Genomic DNA, 22,044 nt, shown 5'->3' on the forward strand with positions numbered 1-22,044 from the left:
GAGGCCGTTACAGGCACCACCTCATCGGCGGGACCTGACGCAGGGCCCGTGGGTCCTTCTCCGGGCGGCGAGGCCAGCCGCGCTCTGCGGACGGCATTACTAGGCCGACATCGAGCGGCCCAGGCGCACACCCGCCCGCGTCCAGGCAGCTCGCACTCTGCGGCAGGGGGTTCGGAGGACCCCCTCTCTCTGCGTCACGTCAACAGCATTGACTGCACACCCACGGTGTGCAGGGCAAGGCCGTTTCTGCGTGTGGCTCGGGAGGGGTTCCCGGCGGCCGCGTGCACCACGAGCCTCAGGCCGCCCGAAGCGGAGGGCTCCGGAGACTTCCATGGGAACGCGCCCCGAAGGCCACCCCTCCCCGTATCCACGAGCCGATCTCACAGTTCTCACCAGCAACCTGCGGAGCAGATGTTGGGTGAAAACTGCAGTATCGATTATGTCTGCGAACAGAACAGTTTTGTAGTTTCAATTACGTGAGCGCCGCTAACACAACACATTTTCCCCCTTAAACTGTACTTTGAAAGTTGCTACAAATGCCTAATAATGCCTTATATATTCAAGGCCATAAAACTCAATAAGGCACACGTAGGTCACATAAATATACTGGGTAACCTTTCACATCTTGGCGGTGTAAAAAGCCTTTTATGGGCGGGCTCTAAAATTTAGTTGCTTGAAAGTTATAAATCCCCGCTCTGCCTCCAGCAGCCTGAATACGGAACGGGATGGAGGCCTGGCGCGCCGTCCCAACGGGCTCCTGCTCTGACCTTGAACCATACGCCGAGACTAACCATTTCTTCTCCGAGTGAAACTGGAACCTCAGGCGGGGAACGGGGCTTCCTGGGTGAGCCCCATTTTCGCGTTTCATCGGGGTTGCTAGGGAACAGCAAATGGACGCTGAGAGCCGTCAGACACCTGCTGGGGGCCCCCGGCGCTGGGTCTCGGGGAGACGGCGTTCCGCCGGCTCCACCCGGGGTTCTGGGGCGGGCGGGGTTCCCGCAGAGCGTGGTACCAACGGGGGGGCTTCTGCAGCCGCCTCACCGGACGCCCTCGCAGTGGTTTCCAGAACAAAGTGAGAGCCGGAGCCGGTGAAGCCCCGGCCCCCATCCTCCCTCCGGCAAAGGAGCCAACCATTGTGCCCGTTTGAAAGGCTCAGCCTGGTTTGTTTGTTTGTTTGTTTGTTTTATAATCTACACGGGAGTTCGAGGAGGTGGCTGGCGATGTTTCTGATGCACTGCCAAGCACCCAAGTTCACGAGACCTCTCTCAGAGGATGTGCGTTTGAGGCCCTTCAGGACACAGGCCGGGGAAGTCAGCGTCCGGGGCTGCTGGGCGGGAGAAGGAAGAAGGTGCCACCATCCCTCCCCCGTCCCCCACCTCATGGGAGCGCCAGCTCTGGGACCAGTGACAGAGTCAATGTGTCTGTTGGGCTAAGGAGGCCTCGCCAAGGGCTTGCCTACTCGAGGACCTCGTCACGTCATTAGGGAAATAGGACACATGGCACCGAGAGTCTTCTGGAAGGCTGGGTTTCATCTCATGGAAATACAAAGAACAGTCTGATATTTCAGGGCCGCTGGGAAATGAGCCTTGCGTAAGCTGGTTCCCTCACGTGCTCCCCCCACAAGGGCCTTTTGGGGGACACTGAGCCAACTCATTGAAAACAAATGTGAGGAGCTGACTGTCGCAGGGGTTCGATCTCGTTCCTAGAGGCCTCCCCGGAACTGGCTGGAGCCGGCCAGGTGTCTCGCCACCTCGCCTGCCGGAAGAGGGGCGGGGCAGGGAGAGCCGGGGCGCTGCTTCCCAAACCGCGGGGCCCCCGGCCGTCTGGCCGCATCTGTGACCGCGTCCCAGAGGCATTCTCAAGCGCGCTGGTTCACGGGACAGAGACCGCCTTCCCAACCGTCACCGGCTCATTCTCCCTGTAAGTCCGTGTTTTCACCGACCGAGCTCCCTTAAGTTAGAGGCCGCCTGCAGGGCTGCAACAGGGGACCCAGACAGGGTGCTGAGAGCCAGCAGGACGCGGACACGCAAAGGCAGAAGCGGCGCCCTTCCGCTTCCCACGGCCGGCGCGCCGAGGCGCCTTCCGCGCCCAGAGCACAGACACGCCCCCAGGTTAGGCCGCGGCTTTCTCTGCCGGGGCCCGCAGGGCGGGCGTCGCCCGCCTGGCTCTGCCGGAGCAGCCACGGCGCCCTGGAGCCAACCTCGCCGCCCCGCCCGCCGCCCCCAGCAAGCCCCGCGCTCACCGCCGTCTCCAGACCCGTCGTTCTCATCCATCGAGCTGCACACTTTGGTGGACGCGAGGGAGGTGGAGGAGCCGCCATGCTGGGAGCTCTGCAGGGGAACAGACCAGAACGGGGACACGTGGTCAGGGCGCCCCGCCCCCAGGCACCACGCGCCGCCGGGAGCCCCGGGAGACAACGGCACCCACCGCCCAGGAGGAAGGGGGGACTCGAGACCGTTCAGCTAGGAGCGCACCTGCTCCCCAGCCGGGTAGCTGGGGACAGACTGGGCTAACTGGGCCCAGCTCGTCATCTTCCATCTGGACGTCCCCTGGCTTTGATTCCTTCGACTCCCAACGCACGCCTTCTGCTCCGGGGCCCGGCGACAGGAAGCACCCCCGCCCGCCCCCGCTGTCTGCCTGCCTACGCGCCTCGCACTCGGTGCTCTTCAGAGCACACGGACTGTGTTTCTATTCTTACCACGGGAAAATGTTCTCTTCAGTGTGTTCTTAAGATAGAGCCTAAAGAAATTATCCAGCCTTACCACATCCTCGGAGGAGGGGCCAAGAGCGGGTTTAAGTCCACTTTGCAATGAAGACACAGCCCTCAGCGGGTGATCGATACACTAAACGTTACCCAAAAATCTGAGGAAAGACAGGAGTGGACGGCTGTGCCTGGTGACTGCCCGTATTTGGGGGGAACCTGGACCCAAGACCCACGAGAGCAAACAGGGTAACCGCTCGAACAGAAAGCTCAGAGGATGCAACCACCAAATATTTAACACTGCGCTCAGCCACGGGGCAGAGCGTTAACAACGAACGTGCCCATCTCTGCATCTGTTCCTTGAGAAAACCGTGTGCGCATTTCAGTGCTATTTCTAAATAGCGAACACAGCCTGTCCTAAAAGCTCTTCCTTCTGTCTCCCTGCTTCCTCCACTTGGTCGGCCTGATGGGAGCCGGCGGTGGTGAGGGGGCCGCAGCGGCGCGGGGCCGGCTGTCCGCGGAGCGGGGAAGGGACAGAGCAGCTGCAGGTGAATTAAAATTGGCAAGGTGGCGAGAAGCACAGTTGACCTATTTTTCCGCTGCTTACCTGTCTCCCTTCCACCTCCTCCCCACGCCAGCCGGCCCGACCGAAGTAGGAGGGAAGAGAAGTTTTTGTATAATTTCAATACGACCTACAGTATCTTGCCCGGATTTTCATTTTCACCCAAGATGAATGTAAGGGGGGAAATGCTACCTCAGTCTCTGCGGGGCCACCTGCGTCCACAGCCACAAAACATTTTCCTGAGTGCAGCGCCGATGAGCACGTTCCCCCGGACGAGTTCGTCAAAGAGGACAGTTGACGTAGCTGGGACAGACGCCCAGTCCACAGCAGTGATGGACCTGCTTCCTTCGAGGACACTCGAGAGGTTCTGTGGTTGATCTAGTGCCCCTCCGAACGGCACACAGCCTGTGTGGTGTGCCCTTTGTTTCCTGGTGCCAGCAGAACCCTCCGTTAACCAGCCTGGGGACTTGAGCTCTTTCCCCAGCCCCCCTCTGCGACCCAGCGCAGACGTTCAGCCTACGCCAGGCTAGGAGGAGGAGTTCAGAGTTCTTCCGGGTGGGACACTACCTAGTCCCAGCCCACTCTGTCGCTGGCATCGCGACTGCGAGCCTCTGAGCCCTGCTCTGGGACAAGACGGATTTACGGTGTTGGTGCCCGGGAAAAATAAACAGCAACATTACCACGTTTGAGGGGATGGCGTGTGCTTTCCAAAGGCGCGGTCTTCCAAGCGGAAGGGCAGTGAGACAATTTCTGAAGTGCGGTCTCTTCTTCTGGGCTTTCCCGCCCCCGACGGTCTCCAGCTGCGTCACCGGTGGTGTGAAGCGATGGAGACACATTGCGGTGCGGGGTGGCAGGCGCTGTCTTGCCATGTGGTGTGCGAGGTTTAGGGACACAAAGACACAGCCCTTCATCCGGCACCAGAATCACCAGTGGAAGCCAAGGTGCCCACGGTTTGCGTACTCCGTTCCAAGCGCCTGCTCTTTTCGTAGGAACGTCCGCGGCTCGCTGCGGAACTCTGACCCGCAGTACAGGAAAGCATCTCCCAAACTGCGATGTGGACAAACCAACCTGCGGGTGTGACTCACGGAACTGCCCTCCCGGCCACCGAAGTGCGCGGCCGGCAGCTCCCCGCATGGCAGGCGCCCAAATGCTTGCCCGGCGCCAGCTGTGTCTTCTCCACCTAATGGACTGAAACCCCCAAGGTGTTGCAACTCTTTGAAAACAAGAAAGGGGTGAAACAGGTTTGCTTCTGCTTAAAATGGCTTATTTTCAACTTTCGGTGTGTGTTTTTGAAAATGTTCCCCGAGTCACTTTTAATCCCCCGCTGTCGGAGGTTGACAGATGGCCGCCAGTTAAGAGGAAGACTCCCTCACCAACGGCCTCCTCTGCGAATTAAAAGTTCTCCTCTTATTCTTTATGCTCAAAGAGAGCAGAACAAACGTCTTAGATTTCTAATGGTGTTACCTCTTCTTTTCCCCCAAAGAAGTAAGGTAGTTAACATCACACACTAGCACTTCCCTAAGACAATGACCATTCGTGGATGCAGGGACCGGAATGGACCGTAACTATGACCTATTCCACCCGCTTTCCTCCAGAAGCCAAATCCCCACCACAGACATTCCAGGGAGGTCGTCAAACAGCTTCTCTCTAGACGCCTCCAGCAGCGAACCCAACGCAGCCTGGGGCAGACCCCGGGCCGCGAACGTGAAGCAAAGGAAGTTCTCCCCCAAGCGACAGTGACACGATGCCGCCCACTCTGTCCACTTACTGGTCTGAGCTGCCACGTCCAGAGCGGCCCAGGGTCGGCCTCGCCCGTTTTGGCTACGGCAGCGCGTCGGGCACTCGGACAGGGCCACGGGCCCGCTGTGTCGTCTCCTCAGTCTGAATATTCTCAGGGTGTTGTCGTTGTTGTTGTTTGTCATGTGACAACAACAACAACAAACCCTGGGAACTCCCTCCTGGGGGCATACTCCAGTTGACCACGTATCTCTCCGAAGCTGGCGCTCAAAATAAAGTCACTATCTGGGTGCGCCCGAGCCAGCAGGGAGCAGAGCAGGGTGGCGCGCTCTTCCCGCGGCCCGCGCGTTTTGCTCGCCCTCCCGGCCGAAGGCATTTAGTGGACAGCATGGGATTGGGGCTACCCTAAATATGCCAGCGTCGTGCTGGGACGTTGGGATTATCGTCCATAAATCAGACGGAAGGATTTTGAAAGCAATAAAGGAAAAGTGTGTACAGTCTTGCGCTTTAGAATTAACCCGACGAGATCAATCAGCCTTTACTTAGGACCAACAGCGGCTGAAAAGCCCACTTACGTTTTGGCGTGCTTATAAAAATGAAACCCATTTACTGGTTTGGTTTTTCTGAGCAGATAAATGATTCTCTAGTACACACGATGGTAAGATTTTGTGTTTTCTTCCACTGGCGTGTTAATTCCAAGGCATCTGAGTGTACAGTGCGAAACACACAGTTATTTTAGAATTTAACGCAGTTAGCTGCTCGGCGAGATACTGTGCCATCTGAAATGTCATCGCCTCCGAGCGCCTGTCGCGGGCGCCAGGCGGGCCAGGTGCTGGCAGCTGCATGCTTTGAGGGCACGCCTTCCGGAAAGCGTCGCCCTGCGTCGGAACGTCCCCCCCCCCCCACCCCGACGCGGCCCCTTAACGGGAGGTCTCACAGCGGGGGAGACCTCGCCGCCCCGTGTGAGGGGGAGAGGCTGACGCAGCAGCTCTGGCCTCCTTTCACCAAGGTGTGTCTGGCACCTGTGGTACAAAGCAGCCCGTTTGAACTGTGAATCCTGCAAGTTACGCCTGCCGCCTGTTTGGATGGCGTCATGGACCTGGGGTCCACCCGGAACAAAGATTTCAGAAATACGTGATTAGCCCCATTGATCTGGTCAAGGTAGAAAAATCCCACCGGATAACTTTAGCTTTGGCTGATCAGCCTTGTTCATCTCACGGCACGTAGAAACTAATTGCTGAAATTCTGTGCCACACCCAAAAATGTATTGCTTGTCGATCTGACAAAAATAGGTATGATTTTAATTGCTTTGCAGTAATAATAATGATAGTAGTCATAGTAATTACCTACCCTTTTTGCCTCAAAGTCACTTCTAAAAAATAAGGTACTTATACTTGTATATAAGGCATTCTGGTACCAAGAATGAACCAATCAGATGCAACCTGCTTATGTGATGTGACCAATAAGATGCAACTCTATTATGTGACATACATTTACAGTTCAAGACAAGACAGGACATTCACACCGGACAGCTATTCTTGTGCTGGCTGTTATCATTTTTTATTTGACAGTCTGAGGGAAAAGAGGTCCGTGCCCCTGACTAAATAGTCAGGTGTTGCATGTTTGAAAAATGCTTTTGGCACACAGGTTGAAAGTCGCTGGTATACAGTTATTACTTTGTCAACATTACTTTGAAAAATTGTAAAAAAGCAGTTAAGAAATCAACCACATCAACTTCATAAAGGAAACACAACCAACAAATACTTAACAGATGCAAACAGTTGTCTTGACGGTGACTTGATTTGACTGTCTCAAGGTGACCTCATAGAACAAAATAAAACCATAATCTTGGTGTAGAAAGCTTGAAACCCATGGAATGCTACGCGTATGTCGGAAAACCATACATGTATTTACTTTCCAATTGGGGACAGAACAGTAAGTTGGTGACCCCAGCCTGTCATAACTAATAAGGACTCATTATTTGAAACAAGGCACAGAGCGAGCTCCTTTTCCCAAGCTGCTCCGCCTGCCTTCTTCAGAGTGTGCTGAGCCGAAAGGAAGTTTCTGACAGAGGCGCTCGTGTGTCCAACGAAGGGGAAATGCTAAGACATGTAAAATGTTATCATAAAGATTTGCTCCAAGTTTTTAAAAGCCTGAACAACTGTTATTCATGCAAGGAGGTGACTTAGAGAAAGAGAACATGAAAATGGGGATAGAGGCATTAAACCTGTTTTAGCGAAACCCTGGGAGCCAAGGTTCCAACCCTCAGTGCATTTCGTTACCACTTTCTCGCGTCGGGAAGTCAGTCTGCGTTCCTACTGCCTGGTCACTATGCTCAGGCCACATTCTGTAAACTCAGAACCTGAACCCGTGGTCTTGAAGGGACTGTCATGGCGGGGGACAACCACGTGTCCTCGAATGGTTCCCTCTTCATGAAGCCACAGTTCAACCATGGCTGGAAGGGGCCCCGGAGGGTACCTGGCTGGTCCCGTCTCCCTAGAACGGCTCCCTCCTCATGTGGAACTCACAGTCTACGACAAAGGGAGGCCTCTACTCTTCCAGGCTGGGCTTCATCCTAAACTCTGTTACACCGAAGACTGTGCACACACTCGGGGATTACAAATTTGTCAACGTTCCGCCCACTAGTATCATTATTGCTTTGGGCATTGATTACATTTAGGTCTTCAAGGCAATAATAAAGAGAACCCAGGAAAGTAAACTGTACTTCTATGGTTAAAATGAACGTGGTAAAAATATTAGATTTACAACCAGAATTCTGGACTTCTATAACAACTTTAATGTAAAAATTTTTTCTAACTAGACCAGCAGAATTTCATTTTCTCCCTTATCCCATATTACGAATGAAGCAGAGTATGGACTTTTGTTCTAAACTTAAGCTGGGTGATCCAGTATTTTATTATCATTATTATGGATTTCCTGACATACTTACTTATTTTATATATTTATTCAGTGCTTTTGAAATAATGCACACATTATACACGCAGGACACACATATGCACATTTAGCCCCCTGCAAATTAGACGACCCTAGAAAAATGGTTTCAAGCCCCCTAGACAGCTAGTACTTCTCAAAAAACATATGTCAATTTCTGTTCGCAACCAGTTGCCAGCGCCTGGCTAATTCACCCTTAAGGCAACCCAGAGAGGGACGCGCCCCGTTGGCTGGCGTTGACATCACCAGCCGACCCAGAATTCCTCGACAGACCGTCTTCTGGCTTGGTTGCTGCTGCGGGCCGGGCGCAGGTCAGGTGTCCTCCGGGGCCGCGCGGCGGTCACCCAGGCATCCCCGCAGACGCTCGCTGCGCCCCAGGCCCCACACACGGGGTCACGCACGTCGCTCTTCCCCCACACGGTGGTTTCCATCTCCACGTCTCCTTCTCTGGTTTTCTGAAAGAAACTCACTGCACACCGCAGGTGGTTTTTCCTGTTTATTGTACAGCGATTCTAAGGCAGTATCACAAGTTAACTTTGCGGGGAGTGGGCCCAGGGGGAGAGGCCCGCACAGCGTTTCATGGGGAAGCACCGCGCGAAGGGGCGGGGTGCGCGCACGGCCGGCCGCTGGGATGGGCCCGCTGGGCTCCCTCCGGCTCCGCAGCCGCATTTTCACAACATTTTAACACCAAATAAATGCTCTTTGGAAGAGAATACACATCCAAGCAAGTCAAACTGTAACCGGCCATTTTACAAAAATCGTATCCAAATTTACAACATTCACGGTGCGTTTTGAAGTAAAATGTCCTTCAGATACACTCAGTTCCTTGTCGTTGATGAACATGAACTCAGAACACAGGTCATGAAAGAATTCACTTCCATAGTTCTTTGCCTACGACCTTTCAGATACCTACTACGTGGGCTCCAGACATTTTGTGGCCACATACAATACAAACACTCACGTGTGACATGCATCATTTACACTGTCTTGGAAGTTACCCATCATCTTTACTAAAATGAACATTTTAAAGACACTATATATCATGCATCTTTGAAAATTATAGCTTGGGCCTCAGGTTTCCTGTCTTTCCCACGCGCTTCACAGGCACAACCTTACAAATGTTTTTTTGCTGACGGTGTAACATGCTGCATCAGGCAACAGGGACATTGAAGTAGACAGAGCTCTAGCTTTCACACTAGACTCCTGCGGGACGTCCCAGTCAAACACGGCTGTCACCAACACATGCGATCAGGGAAGCCAGCGAGGCCAGCGCAAGTCTGCACAAGTAGGCAAACAGATGCGTGTACAGCAAATCCATCCACGTCACGGTTTCATGTGTGTACATATTTATATAGACATATACACACATAGAGCAAGTACAATAAGGTTACTACTAAAAATAAGTCAACAGTATAAAATAGCGTTTTGAAAGAACATACAAAATCGCCTTACAAGTTCTCTGGCTTTGTGATTGAACCTACTTCAAATCAAATACCACTCAGATTCTCTTCTATTTGTTTCCGTATAATACTCAACTACTCACAGATCTGTGGAAGAATATTTCATTTTTTTAGGGAATACGGACTGACAATCACTGCATTGCGCTCATATACACACATTAGAGAAAAATCTGTGAGACTGTTCATTTTCATAATTGACTATCAAGACATTAACAATATAAATATGAATGTGTACTCATATTTAAGAGTCGACAACTATTGGATTTGTCTAAATTTGAATTATTTTGTGTGCGTGTGTGTCTAGATTTCAATTTTTAAAGAAATCAGTACATCTGACTCTTCAGAACTGTTTTGCCCTGCAAGTTTAGCAAACTGCTTTAGACCTTGAGTATGCCCCACCTGGTATGCCATGGGCAGCCCTGTAGGGCATGAAGGTCGTCCAAAAAATTCCACAATAGCCAGTAACTCGTAAGGCTGTGTGACAAATACCACACTTTACTACTGAAGGCCTTTCCACATACACAGACACTTAAATAAGCACATCCATATACCCTCTGAGCCCCGTCAATGTACATAAACACCCACACACCTCTACAGATAGACGGCCACCTAGAAACAATTTAGCAGTCCAATGGCTACAATATGTGGAATTACTTTTCAGAACTATTATTCTGGATTTTCATTCATCTGTATTAAGACATGCGGCTTTGAGACGTCACTGTTTTTAAGTTTAAAAAGAACAACAGCCCGATCAGGTGTGCGTCTGCAGTGGATGCAACCGAGGTGCCCCTCCCGGGGAACACAGCGCACACACACGGTGCCTAAATGCGGGTTCAAAATGCTTTCAGAAAATCTGATTTGATTTTTTAATATTTAGAGGAGCCAATATATAAACATAGGGGTGTGTGCAGGTGGATGGACCTGGCACTTTTTAAAAGCCCCCCCCCCACCCCCCGCTTAACTGATTGAGCAAGACGAAGAAGGACAAGCCACGCAGCTTCCGGAGCCAGCCTCTGAATTCACGCTGAACTTCACACTCGCTGTGTTACTGGGGTTTGCCTTTCTAAAATGCTGAAAGCAGGGAAATATTTATTGGATCTTTTTCTATGATGCCTAAGGGAAAAAAAGGGGGTGCAAATGAAAAACCATGACGCTCTGAACTAGAGCACAGCTCCTTCAGCACATTTAAGGATGGAAGTGCATGTGTTTTTGCTGGAGTTCTCTCCTGCACAGTAGAAGAATTTGAAAATTCAGCATCTATCTTTTTTTAAAAGAATTCTATAAGCAAGTAGATTTTAACTGCCTATAAATCATCAATTTGGTTCCATTAATAAAGTGAAAATGCCGGTGTGTTGCTAAGGATTTTTTTTTTTCCCCTCTGCTGGAGTGTAATGGAATTAGGTTCTGCACAGAAAGAGATCTCAAAGTCTGTAACTGGTGTGCTGTTCCAGTCTCGGAGGGACTTCAGTTTCAAAAAGCAAATGATATATATTGCCCCTGAACAGCCCTTTAATAAAAGTCATATGCTGAAAAGATGCCACGCTGTGGGTTAGCCTTCCCTTGGAAACACCAGGTAGAGAGCTGGCCGCTGCATCTATTGCCGAGTAGAACAAGTCCAGCTCTGGCTTTTTCTTTTTCTTTTTCTTTTTTTTTTTCTTTTTTTTTTTTTTTTTTGGCGCCATATCTAAACAGAGCTGTGGACTTCATCTCCACGGGCAATATCCACCACCTACCCAGAACAGACAGCATTTATTGGGCCTGTCTCAGCAGTGGATGTCCGTAAGATTGATGGTGCCAGGAAGCTGAAATTATTGGGATTTATTTTTGTTCTGGACCATCTGACCCCACCAGGTTTAAGTTCACTGTTCCACTGCTTTCTCCGCATTTTGGACCGTTCAGACAGACACATACTAATCTTTTATGGACTCAACTGTATTAAGTAATGCATTTTACAAAGACATAACTAAAGCAGACACCAGCAGGGGCAACTTCGCAGATGTTTACTGTTTCAGCTAAAACAAAGCAGCCTTTTGATCTCAGCAGGAGTCTCTGTTCCCTTCTATTGGAAACAGTCTTAAAACTGAAGTCTGGAACAGGTATTATTATGAACTGTTCTTTCAAGATGGAATGGTTCAGTTGGCGGTTCTCGAATAACCTGCCAGAGAAGTGTCTTTCTCTGCAACAGACAGGATAATGAGGCACTAATTATTATAAGGCTAAGTTTCCAAATGCTGTTGGATTGCCTGGACGGGGTTTTGTTTTTTGTTGTTTTTTTTTCTTCTTTGGGTTGAAATATTTTGTTCTCTTAGAAAGTGAGATGGTAACATATGTAAGTATAAACCAGATGGTAAAACGTGATAGTTGAGCAATTTATCACAGAGTTAAATTGCTAACATTTAAAACAGTATATGACAACTGAATCGCTCTCCATCTTGAACCAAAGGTTTTGTTTTAAAATTCATTTTTCAAGTAAAATTTGAAAAAACTCAAGTAAAAGCCTGCAAATGGCATCATCCATTTTTAATTTATCACCTACTGAGATACGTCAGGCCTGCTGAATATCAAAACCGTGCTTCCTCAGCCTTGCGCTGTTAGTGTTTGCACGAGGAAAACGAAACGATCGCTACGCTAGGGCTTAAATACAGCAGACCATACACATTCAATTAATCGAACATTCAGGTTTCAAAATAATTATTTTCTGTTTAAGCAAAGCCGACCATAATTTTTAAAGAGACAACTAGAAGAGCAGAATTAGTACGTTAATGTTAACAATGGGTTATGATCATAGACTTGGTTTAACACAAAAGGAGTTTTGCATATGAAAATTTTGAAAGCAAGGCCCGGGATTTATCGGAGTGGGGATTTGGATAGTGTGGGCCTCCTTTGTACAGTCTCGTTTAAAAGAATTTTGCTTTTCAAATTGATTTTTTGGAAGAAGTCCAGGCACAATTTTTTTTTTTTTTTTTAAGCTTGGGTGTAAAACAAAGTTTCCTGGCTTCAGGCTTGACCCATGTGAAAAATTGCATACATGGTTGTGACAGGAATTACATAACTTACAGCTCTTCATGTCAGTGTTTCATTTAAGCTATATTTAAGCTGTTTTCAATTTAAAAAAATTAAAATTAAATTTGCTCGACAACAAAAAACAAGGCAATTTTCTAATCCCTAATGTTAAAATTTTCATGAGATGTCTCCTTGATGTGGGCGTTTCTCCTCAACTCCACTAACCCACAAGACGAGAAATAGCTTTGTCTACTGACTAGGAAGGAAAAAAGCGACGTGAATAGTTTCATTATTTTGTGATAAAAGTACCTTTAAAAATCGGCAAAGCCACATTTTAAAAAGAATTTAATGCTAAGAAAACATGTGTTTCAGGACTCTTGGAATCTACTTGACCAAAAGTGCAGAAAAACAGCATCCGCACGTCGGCTTGGGCTGAAAGAGAAGGCGCCAGCCGCGGGGGTGCTGGCTCCGGACCCGCCACTTGCGCACCCTGACCCTCGGTGCCGCCGGTCCACGGCACCCCCGGCCCAGGCCTCGCAGAGGCCTCAGCCGCTGAGCCAGTGTGGGTTCCGGCTCCTCCAATCAAACGCCGCGGGCGGTAGCAAAGGAAAAACTCCTTCAAGGACTAGACATCATGAATGTGTTCACTGCGAAATGCTTTGGGCTTCGTAATTTCAAAGTATGCAAAACTCTTTTGTGCCTTGTGTTGTTAGACATTTGCTTAGGGAACGGGAGACCTTCACCCAGTCACAAACCATGTACATGGCTCCGGGCCTCTTTTACACTGAGTCGCCTACTGAATCCAAATCATCCGGCGAGAGGGGGCGGTACAGGTCCTGCAAGACGAAGGGCGGACAGGTTCGTTTACTTGGCTTTCGGGGGGGTGGGAGGTGCCCTGGGGCTCTTAGGAGCTGAGCGACGCTGAACGAGCGGGGTCAGCGTCATTACCCCTTGCGGAGTCACCCAATCTGGGTAAGAGGGAAGATAAGAACCGAGAAACCATCTAAACAGCCACGGGGGCGCGAATGCCGCCTCATCGCCTTGGTCAGCCCGCACTCGCTCGCCCTGTGCCCAGCACCGTCCACAGCCCCCCAGGTCCGGCAAGGCCAGCCCGGCGGGCGCGTGCCCGGCTACCCCTCCTCGGACGCCGCCCTCCCGTCCGGAAGGAGGAGGAATTCCTTAGAACCCCAGCCGATCCTGGACGCAGCCAACCCCAGTCCCAGAGCGGCAACTCAAGTGTGGCGGCGTGTGTGCCTCGCGTAACGCCAACGACGTTTCATTGCCTTTTCAAAGTTTATGTTGGAAGGACAGGAAGAATGCAAACCGGCCCCCCGGCCCCCTTCCTAATATTCTTCCCCGGGTCCCCAAACGTTCACCTGTCACCCCTGCTCACTCCCCCACCCCCTGCCCCGGCAGCCGGGGGACCGCGCGCTGATGGTAGCCCGGCAACCAGCTCCGATCCCGTGTCTAGGTGTCTAGAATCCCGGCTTCTCTCCCACCCACTCCGCACCTCCTCTGAGTGATGGGATAATCGGCAGAAGCCGGCCGCGGGGGCGTGTGCGGGGCGCTTCTCCTCGCCTGCGCAGCGCCGCTCCTGACATTTCAAAGAAAGGGGACCCGCAGAAGCTCACGGGCGGAAAAGATCCTCCAAGACCTGCTTCTGCGACCAGCCAACCGTTCCCAGAGAGCAATTTAAACAACTCTTCTGTAAAAATAGGGAGGTTGCCTAGTACAGCGCCACCAATACTTCTATAGAGAAGACTCGCTGGCATGCAGACTCTTACTGCATGTAACTATTCTAAGCTATCAAAATAGACGGCATAAAAATATGATTCTAAGGGAGGGGGAAAAACTGATCAGGTTATCATAATCAATATAAATGAAAATGCAGGTTTTCTTCTTTGCGAAGAAAGTGAGCAAATGTCTCAATATTCCTTAAAAAAAAAACCCCACTTATGTTCCTATGTGTTAGAACCAGGTGTGGGGGGTGGGTGGGTGGGTGTGTGGGTGTGTGTGTGTGTGTGTTGGGGAAGTAATTTTCCGGGCCATGTTGCCAGGCAACAGAGAGGGGAAAATAGAAGTAGCTACTGTTTTTTCAGTTTGCAATAAAAAGAGTTAATTTATTCGTTGAAATGTCTTCTTTTAGCACTTGCCATCTTTCCCTTATTTCAGGGTTTCCTGCACAGGCACCCAGCCAACCATGTGAGAGGAGCCTTCGCCAAACTTGAACCAGGATCCGTTTCCAGGGGGACGGGGTCCATCTTAACGGGGAGGGGCCACGGGGTCACGGGCTCCACAGGGAGATGAAAGCGGCGGCTGCTGGAGCAGCTGGGACGTACCCGTGCCTGGGCTTGGGACACGCACGGAGGGTGTTCGCTCGTGGCCTGCGTTCAAAAGCCTGGGCTCAGCGCCATCTTGGGATCACCCAGCGCTCTGCTCACAACATGTGCTTAATAAATGTTTTCAGATGATGACACATCCTTTCTTTCTCTAGAACAAATGGGATTGTTTTTCCCTCTCAGGTAGGGCGCTTGCATCGTTACTTTCAGTGACAAAAGGATGTATGGGACACCCGTCCTCCTAGGCAGCCCCCGGGTGCTGACGACGTTAATGAGGCAGGCTGTTGCCTGCACAGCTGCCAGGCGCTGCGGGAGAATTTTCTGCCTCAGTTGGACGAAATAATAGTGAAGTGGAAAGCGCGGCACGCGGCAGTGAGTCCTGGCCTCGTTCTGCAAACAAAGGCGACCGTGGAGCCACGCGCTCCACGCTCCAGGATGGAGCCCCAGGATGGACCCCTGCGCAGCGCGCGCCCAGGGGGAGAAGCTCAGGCCTGCAGCGGGGCCTCCGCGTCACTCGGCTTTCACCTCCACCACTGAGCAGGACCGAGGGCCCGAATCTGAGCGCAAGGGTTCAAAGGATAAAGAGGCATTTCTCTGCCAGGTGTGATCTCCAAAGCAGACACTTCAAAAGAGAGGATGTTCCCCAAGAAGGGCCTTCCTGGGCCGTACCTAACGGCTGTCCCCGTAGAAGGGGCCCCAGCTGGGGACTAGTCCCCCAAAAAGGGCACCCCCTCCTACCCTTCCTCACCGCAAGTACAGACCTTTACTCGGGAGATTAAATTAATTTGGCCGAGTCTTCTTTGAGTAGTTTGCTAATGGCTCCTGTCCTTTAACGTGCCACCTCAGATGGTGGCCCAGAAGGAAGCTACAGTGCAAACACGCGGGGGAACCGAAAGAGAATCACCCAGTTTTCTGTCTGAAAAGCGCCCCCGTTGTTAGCCTTTTGTTTTTCCGACCGAGACCCGGGGAAGAGAGCAGACTTGTCTAAGGTACCGCGGCCACTGTGGAGAGGGGGCTGGTGCCGCGCCTGGGCCCGCGGACACTCCCACCCAGCCCCGCACCAGGCCGGGAGCGCGTGCAGGGGGGCAACGCCCTGGCGCTCGCTCGGTGGGACACTCCCAGGGGACCAGCGCCCGACGGGGCCGCCGCCCCCACTGCAGACGGTGCTGTGCACCCTGAGCAGGGGCGCATCCATCTTGGTTACCGTCTAAATGTATGGAATTTAGAAGCCTTGTTTCAGAACACTTAATAAGAGAAGCCAAATTCAAAAGCCTCGTCTTCGAGGTCGAAAGCCTCCAAAGAGTCCCTCCTTCCTCGGTTACTCAGCGAGCACCATCCTGAAGCCCCCCACGCCCGCGTCCCTGCCCACCTCGCTGGTGGAACGGAGCGGGGGGCCTTCTGCTTCCCCCACGGGGCCCCCCACCCCTCCTCAGTCTTGCGTTGGTGTCACTAATAAAGGCAAGCAGCACAGGCTGTGAGGGGTAAAACCCGCCGTTCCTCCATCCCCCTTCCTTGGCACAGAGAGGCGAACAGTTTTCAGGAACTTTGACTTTGACCTCTGAGTTCAGCCACCTTCTCCATCATTACACCAGAAACTAAAAATTAAATGCAGGGACTGATGAAGAACGAGCTGCCCCACCTGAGTGTCGTTCACAAGAACACGCCTCCCCCGCTCCGTGCCCCGGAGCCCCCCTGGGCCCCCGCTCTGCGCCGCGCAGAGACCCCGAGCTGGGCCCGCCCTCTGCGGCCCTTTTCTTCTCCCTCCTTAAGACAGGCCGCGGCCAAGGATGACGCCCCGGGAAGCTCGTCACAACCAAGGAAGCCCACAACGACCAGGACCTGTCCGGTCGGGACAGGAGGTGCAGGGTGTCGCCGAGCGAAGCAGCAGCTGTTTGTTCTTCTCAGAGGTGAGACTGAGACAGGTTTACAGAGCGAGGAAAAGCCCCGAGGTCTAGCTAAGCGAACCCACGGCCGTCACGAGGGACCCGGTGTCGGTCGCCTCCCGCCCTCGGGCGCCCGGTTACCCCCGAGAGACGAGGGCGCCACGGGGAGGGGCGTGTGGCGGCGCCGGCCGGGCCGCGCAGGGCCGCAGCGGGGAGCCCGCACGTTTCCTTACCCTCTGCTTCCGCAGGCTCCCCGGGCTGGTCGGCGATGGACTCGGTGACTTGCCCGAGCGCGGAGTGGACAGCTGGCTCCCAGGCGTCCCATTAACTGGAAGGACAAAGGACCACAGACAGGGGAAAGGCACGTTAGAGCAGTTGCAGGACAAGCCCCCTTCTCTGAGGAGTCCGTAGCTGTAGAGGGGCGTTGGCCGAAATCGCAGACACCTTTGCATCTGTGGCCCCGGGAAAAGCCTAGCACACAGCCTGCTTCGGGCGCTCAGCGTTTTGTTAATCCAGCGTTTGACAGAGCAGCAGGTGACACAAAAAATTTTTCTTAAGTGCACTTTTCCCAACTTCCCTGCTGAGCTGTGGGCGATGCCTTCAGCTGCGCCGACAGATGCGGGCAGTGTGGTTGGGGCCTGGGGACACGACCCGCGGGGCTCAGCCGCGGTTCTTTATTTAGCTCCCGGAGCCGCCCAGCCGGAGCAAACACGGGCACAGCTGACAAGTGGCACGCTCAGCGACGGGTTAACCTAATGCCCGTCGTTTCATAGGCAACAACCCACGTCTAGAAGTTCCTGCTTCCACCTCTGCCCTGCACGTCTGTCCTCCACCTGGACTCTGGCAGGACCTGCCTTTCGCAGGACAAAGCCGTTGGCGGACCGCATCCTCACCCTCTGCCTTCACCGCTGTCTGCAAAGAACAGCTGCCGTCTGACAGGCTTGGATCCCTGAGATCTTACCCGGTGGACAAGGCTTTTCTCCACCACGGTCCCTAATCTGAATCAAAGCCACACACCCCAAGTCAGCGATTATTTCTCTGAGCCACATCACAAAACACTTAAAGACATCACTTTGTGAAGCTCCAGAAGGCCGCCATTCTTTCCCCCATAGAAACGACATTTTTACACGCCTCACACCCACAGCCGGCGACGCAGGGCTGGCAGGGAGACACCGGCGTCCTGGAGGGAGCACGACCGCTGTCCCCAGGGAGGGCCGGGACGCAGGGACTTACCTTCTATGAGTTCTAACATGGACACAGTCGCAGGGGCACCTCACGACCGCAAGAGGCGAGTCCCTCCCCAGCGCGAAGCCGAGCACCCGCGGAAGGGGGGCGCGCGGGGACTCGCCAGCGACGGCTCAGGCTGCTCCGGGAGCCAGCTGAACGAGGCGCAGGGCTCGCCGGCAGATGCCTCGTCTGCGTAAGGCTGACGTCTCCCCGGCGGCAGTGGGAGGTGCGGGTTCTGTCTCAGGCTCCGTCAAAGGTGTCTGTTCAGCCTCCTGCCAACGCGGGAGCCCCTGCAGCCCCCTCCCCACACCGCTGCCGCCCGGAAGCCCGAGCCCTTTTCCAGTACTTTGCACTGAATCATAACCGAGTGCCTCGGGGGGAAGGGGCCCAGTGACTCATCTGAAAATCCAAATGACAGGAACTCTTGCAAAGGCTGGTGACTGCCAGGTACTACAGACATCCTGACAAAATCCAGTGCCAAGGGATGATGCTTATTGATTTTTCAACGCAGTGGATGCACCAAATCTTTGGGCCCACGAAAGTGGGAAGCTCTTTGTTCTGTCCTCTCCGAAGATCTTTTAAAAATGCCTCACACTGCGCTAATTCATTTGCTGCTTTGCCTTTGAAATTCATTTGGTGATTAAAAACAAAAAAAACAAAAAACTTTTTCTTTCCTTCTTCTTTTTTTTTTTTTTTTTCCTTTTTTCTTTTGGCAGCTTGAGACCAGAAGCACGGAGCATGCTTTACTTTGCCTGCGCCCTGTCTGCCCCGAGCCTGAGGCACCGGCCCTTCGCCCTGGGCTTCGCCGCCAGCGGCTTCTCCGTGGAGTGGGCTCCGACACAGGCGGGGACGAAAGAGCTGTGGGCAGGGGCGTGACCCCAACCCACAAACCGAGAAGCAAGAGATTCCCTAGGAACGGACTGAGAAACAAGTTGTATGAAGGTCCTGTTCTCTTCGCCCACGTCTCCACATCTTTTCGTCCCACCTTAAGGCTACACAGACTGGGAAAAAATGAACAAAGGGGGATGCAAACCCAGCAGTGACATTTCTAAGTTTTGGGACTGTAATCTCATCAGGCCAATGTGGGGGGGCGGGGCGGATAAGAAAGAAAGTGGGTTCCTAGGAAAACAGCCTTAGAAATGCCTAGCTTAAAAAAACGAAATCAAACAACAAAGAGCTTGCTTTTACTAAGTATCCATTCTGCGTGCCTCTCAGTTTATTGAAGAACTTACTTTCTATGGAGCAGTTAATGCACTTAAAGCATACACACGTGTGTGTGTGTGTGTGTGTGTGTGTCTCTCACATGTATGATCTCATTTAACTCACAATAGCCCCGGAAGGCAGGCTGTATCACTTTGCAGATGAGGACACGGAGGCACAGAGCGGTCAGCGGCGGGACCAGCACCGAGGGGCAGAGCCTGGGGTCTCACCTCGCGATCCAGAAGCGCGTGCCCCCGGCCTGTGCAACCTGACCACGCCGAGGGGGCCGTCTTCTCCAGCCCTTTCCACGTCTGTCACTCGTTTATTTTTCAAATATTTTTATTCTTGTTCAATCACAGTTGCCCCCTTGCCCCCATTACTCTCCCTTGCCCTGCCCACCCCCCTCCACATTCAACCCTCCCCCCATTGCCACGGTCCACGGGTCCTTCTTCCTCGTTCCCCAACTCCCATGCCTCTGAGCCTCGCCTCACTGTGTCCTCGGCGCCCTCCTGGCCCTTCTCCTCATCCCGGGGTCCCGCGAGTCCCCAGGCGCAGCCCCGCCGCTCGGGGGCGCTCCCTGACCCCGTTCGCGAGGTTGAGTGACCTGCCCCCGCTCCCGTCACACAACGCGCCTCATGATACACGCTGCAGGCGTCGTCTCCCAGCGGGAAGTCAGGAGCCGCGGCTTCGCTGTCTGTCTATCTTTGGGGACCTACAGGCGCCTGGAGCACGGCTCAAGCTCGGGCGATATTTCTTTAATTTCCTGGAGGCAGGAGCAGGGAAGAGTTTACAATGCCCCATAGGATCAGGGGGGCGGGACAATGGGCCCAGGTGTTGAAGAGCATCTTCAGAGCCACTCGGCAGCTGAGGGTGAGCACCTGGGCGGGGGCGCGGGAGGGCCAAGGAGCGCGGGGAGGACTGAGCTTTAGATGCAGCAAAAAAAAAAAAAAAAAAAAAAAAAAAAAAAGGCTTAAAACTCAAGACACACATCATCAGCCCTGTTGACTTTCTCAGTGCATTTTGTTTTCAACAATTTCTTTGAAACCCCGAAGCAGAAAAAAACCCTCCGGAGAACGGATGAGGCCAAACTCTCTCTACTAAAGGAAAAGGCTGAGCTAAAAATTAATAGCCAGCAATCTGCCTTTGAAGGCGTTTGAAATAAATTAAAAAGCTGACACATTGGACTGGTAAGCTCATTAAAATTCTCTTTGCTTCCCCAGCTTGGATTCTTGTGTTATCTGCATATGTTGCATGAAATAATTTTGTGTAAGAAAGTAAAGTTCGAATGCCGTAAATAAAGAGACGTGAGGATTTCCAGAGTCGCACACAAGCACGTTTTCAGCCTGGGGAGGACGGCCGGCCACGGGAGAAGGTCAGGCGCGGAGGCCTGCAGTGTTCCCGCCGTGCCCAGCGCCCGCCCGGCTGTGGGGCGGTGCTCTGTGCGTGGTGAATGCACAGGCAGGCGTGGCCAGGAGTGTTTCTGCCTCTGACCGTGCGCTTTGGAGGGCAAGGAAGTCCACGCGCTCAGGCTGGAGCTGGGGGGCGTGAGGCGCCCGCGGGGGCTTGGCTGCATGGGCCATGGCTCCCAGCGAGAGATCCTAAACGGAAGGCTCCTTCTGTGACAGGTGGCCATCCAGCCAAGTGGGAATAAAAACTCCAAAACAAACAAACAAACAAACAAACAAACAAACCCAAAGTTCTGCCATGGGATCCAAAAAGTGGTCCAAATTCTGAAATCAGTACCCTTTCAGGACTGCAGCAATGAAAATTCAAGATAGGTAAGTGTGGTTTTCCTGTATTTATAATATTAAAAAAAAAACCCATAAAGCAAACTAAACTTTTTATATTCTTATTTAAAGCAAATGAGTGCATATTGTACTCTTATTTTGGAGACACCGTGTTATAAATTGCTTGTACAGATTAAAAAAAAAATTTAAAGAATTTCACTTTTAAATTACACATTTTAGGAGACATCTGTGTTCCACGGAAAAAACACACATGAATAAAGATTCAACCCACATTCAATGCTCTTTGCAACGCTCTTATATATTCTTGTTCTGTTTAAGAAGCAGCTAAGACTACTTCCCCTCTCGGTGATACCAGAGTCCCTGTCCCCACGCACAGCCGTCTGGGGCTCTTTAGCCTCTGCGTGTGCTGTTCTGGCTCCTGGCTCCTTTTCTTCTAGCTCCAGTGGCCTCCTTGGGACTCCCTGTGCTACGGAGACTAATGACAACTCAACAGGTACGTGCGTTTTGTGTCCTATACATTGTTCAGAGGCTCGCCCCGTGAGCTTCTGGAGAGCAGAGGCCGTTGCTTCCATCTCCGCGGCGTGCGCCCCGCAAACGTCCGACGCTGGCCCGCCAGTGCTCCGTTCCTCGGATTGTGTCGACGAGCTCCTAACACAAACAAATCACCTAACTGCCTTCCGTCCCAAGAAGAGGAGCCGGCGCGGGATGAAGAGAAGAGTTGTAGGAGATTCCCACCCTCACTCTCACACGGGCGACGAAGGACACCTCCTGTCTGCCTCTGACACACGTCAGGCCCATGGGCGGAGCCTCGCCCCGTCTGCGCTGGTGCCTCGGGCTAATTCTGGGGCGTCCAGGGCCAAGCACCACGATGTTATAAACTGCGCTCTTCGGCCAGGCGCTCCGTCAGCTATTTCCTGGGGATCGGAGCTGTACCAAGCGGATGTGACTGCGAGGTGTAAGGGCAGTCAGCCTGCCGTGCGCACAGCGCCCGCAGCCCCGGGCGCCCGCCCTGAGCTGCCCCCGTGGCCTCTGTAACTCTGGGCCAACCCGGCCTCCCAAAATGAATCATGTGATCATGTAACAACCGGTAATGTCGTAAGGGATCCTTGGGACAATCCAAAAAGACCAAAGATGAAAGCCCACATAAACGCTGAGGTTTCACGTAAATGTAAGGTAACGTTATCACGAATAACAGCGTAGCGTGAAAACTGGGCACGTCTTAACTTTACACC

General features: G+C 52.5%; 1 protein-coding gene across 8 annotated transcripts in view; it reads right to left on the bottom strand.

The window, feature by feature from the left end:
• Positions 1-22,044, bottom strand: part of DCLK1 (doublecortin like kinase 1) — a 223,637-nt gene that overhangs the window by 52,352 nt on the left and 149,241 nt on the right. For 3 of the 8 annotated variants that reach the window (XM_054586552.1, XM_054586554.1, XM_054586555.1), the window contains 2 exons: positions 16,871-16,965; positions 2,243-2,330 (listed from right to left, as the gene is read on the bottom strand). In XM_054586552.1, the coding sequence (XP_054442527.1) occupies positions 2,243-2,330; positions 16,871-16,965 (183 nt within the window). Of the gene's footprint in view, positions 1-2,242; positions 2,331-3,943; positions 4,268-12,889; positions 13,252-16,870; positions 16,966-17,870; positions 18,244-22,044 lie in introns of those variants that run through there. The other 5 variants (XM_054586560.1, XM_054586558.1, XM_054586557.1 and 2 more) reach the window with 4 other exon arrangements.

This window comes from Pteronotus mesoamericanus, unplaced genomic scaffold (genome assembly GCF_021234165.1).
Source record: "Pteronotus mesoamericanus isolate MK-2021 breed Mesoamerican mustached bat unplaced genomic scaffold, CSHL_Meso_final contig_94, whole genome shotgun sequence".
Lineage (NCBI taxonomy): Eukaryota > Metazoa > Chordata > Mammalia > Chiroptera > Mormoopidae > Pteronotus > Pteronotus mesoamericanus.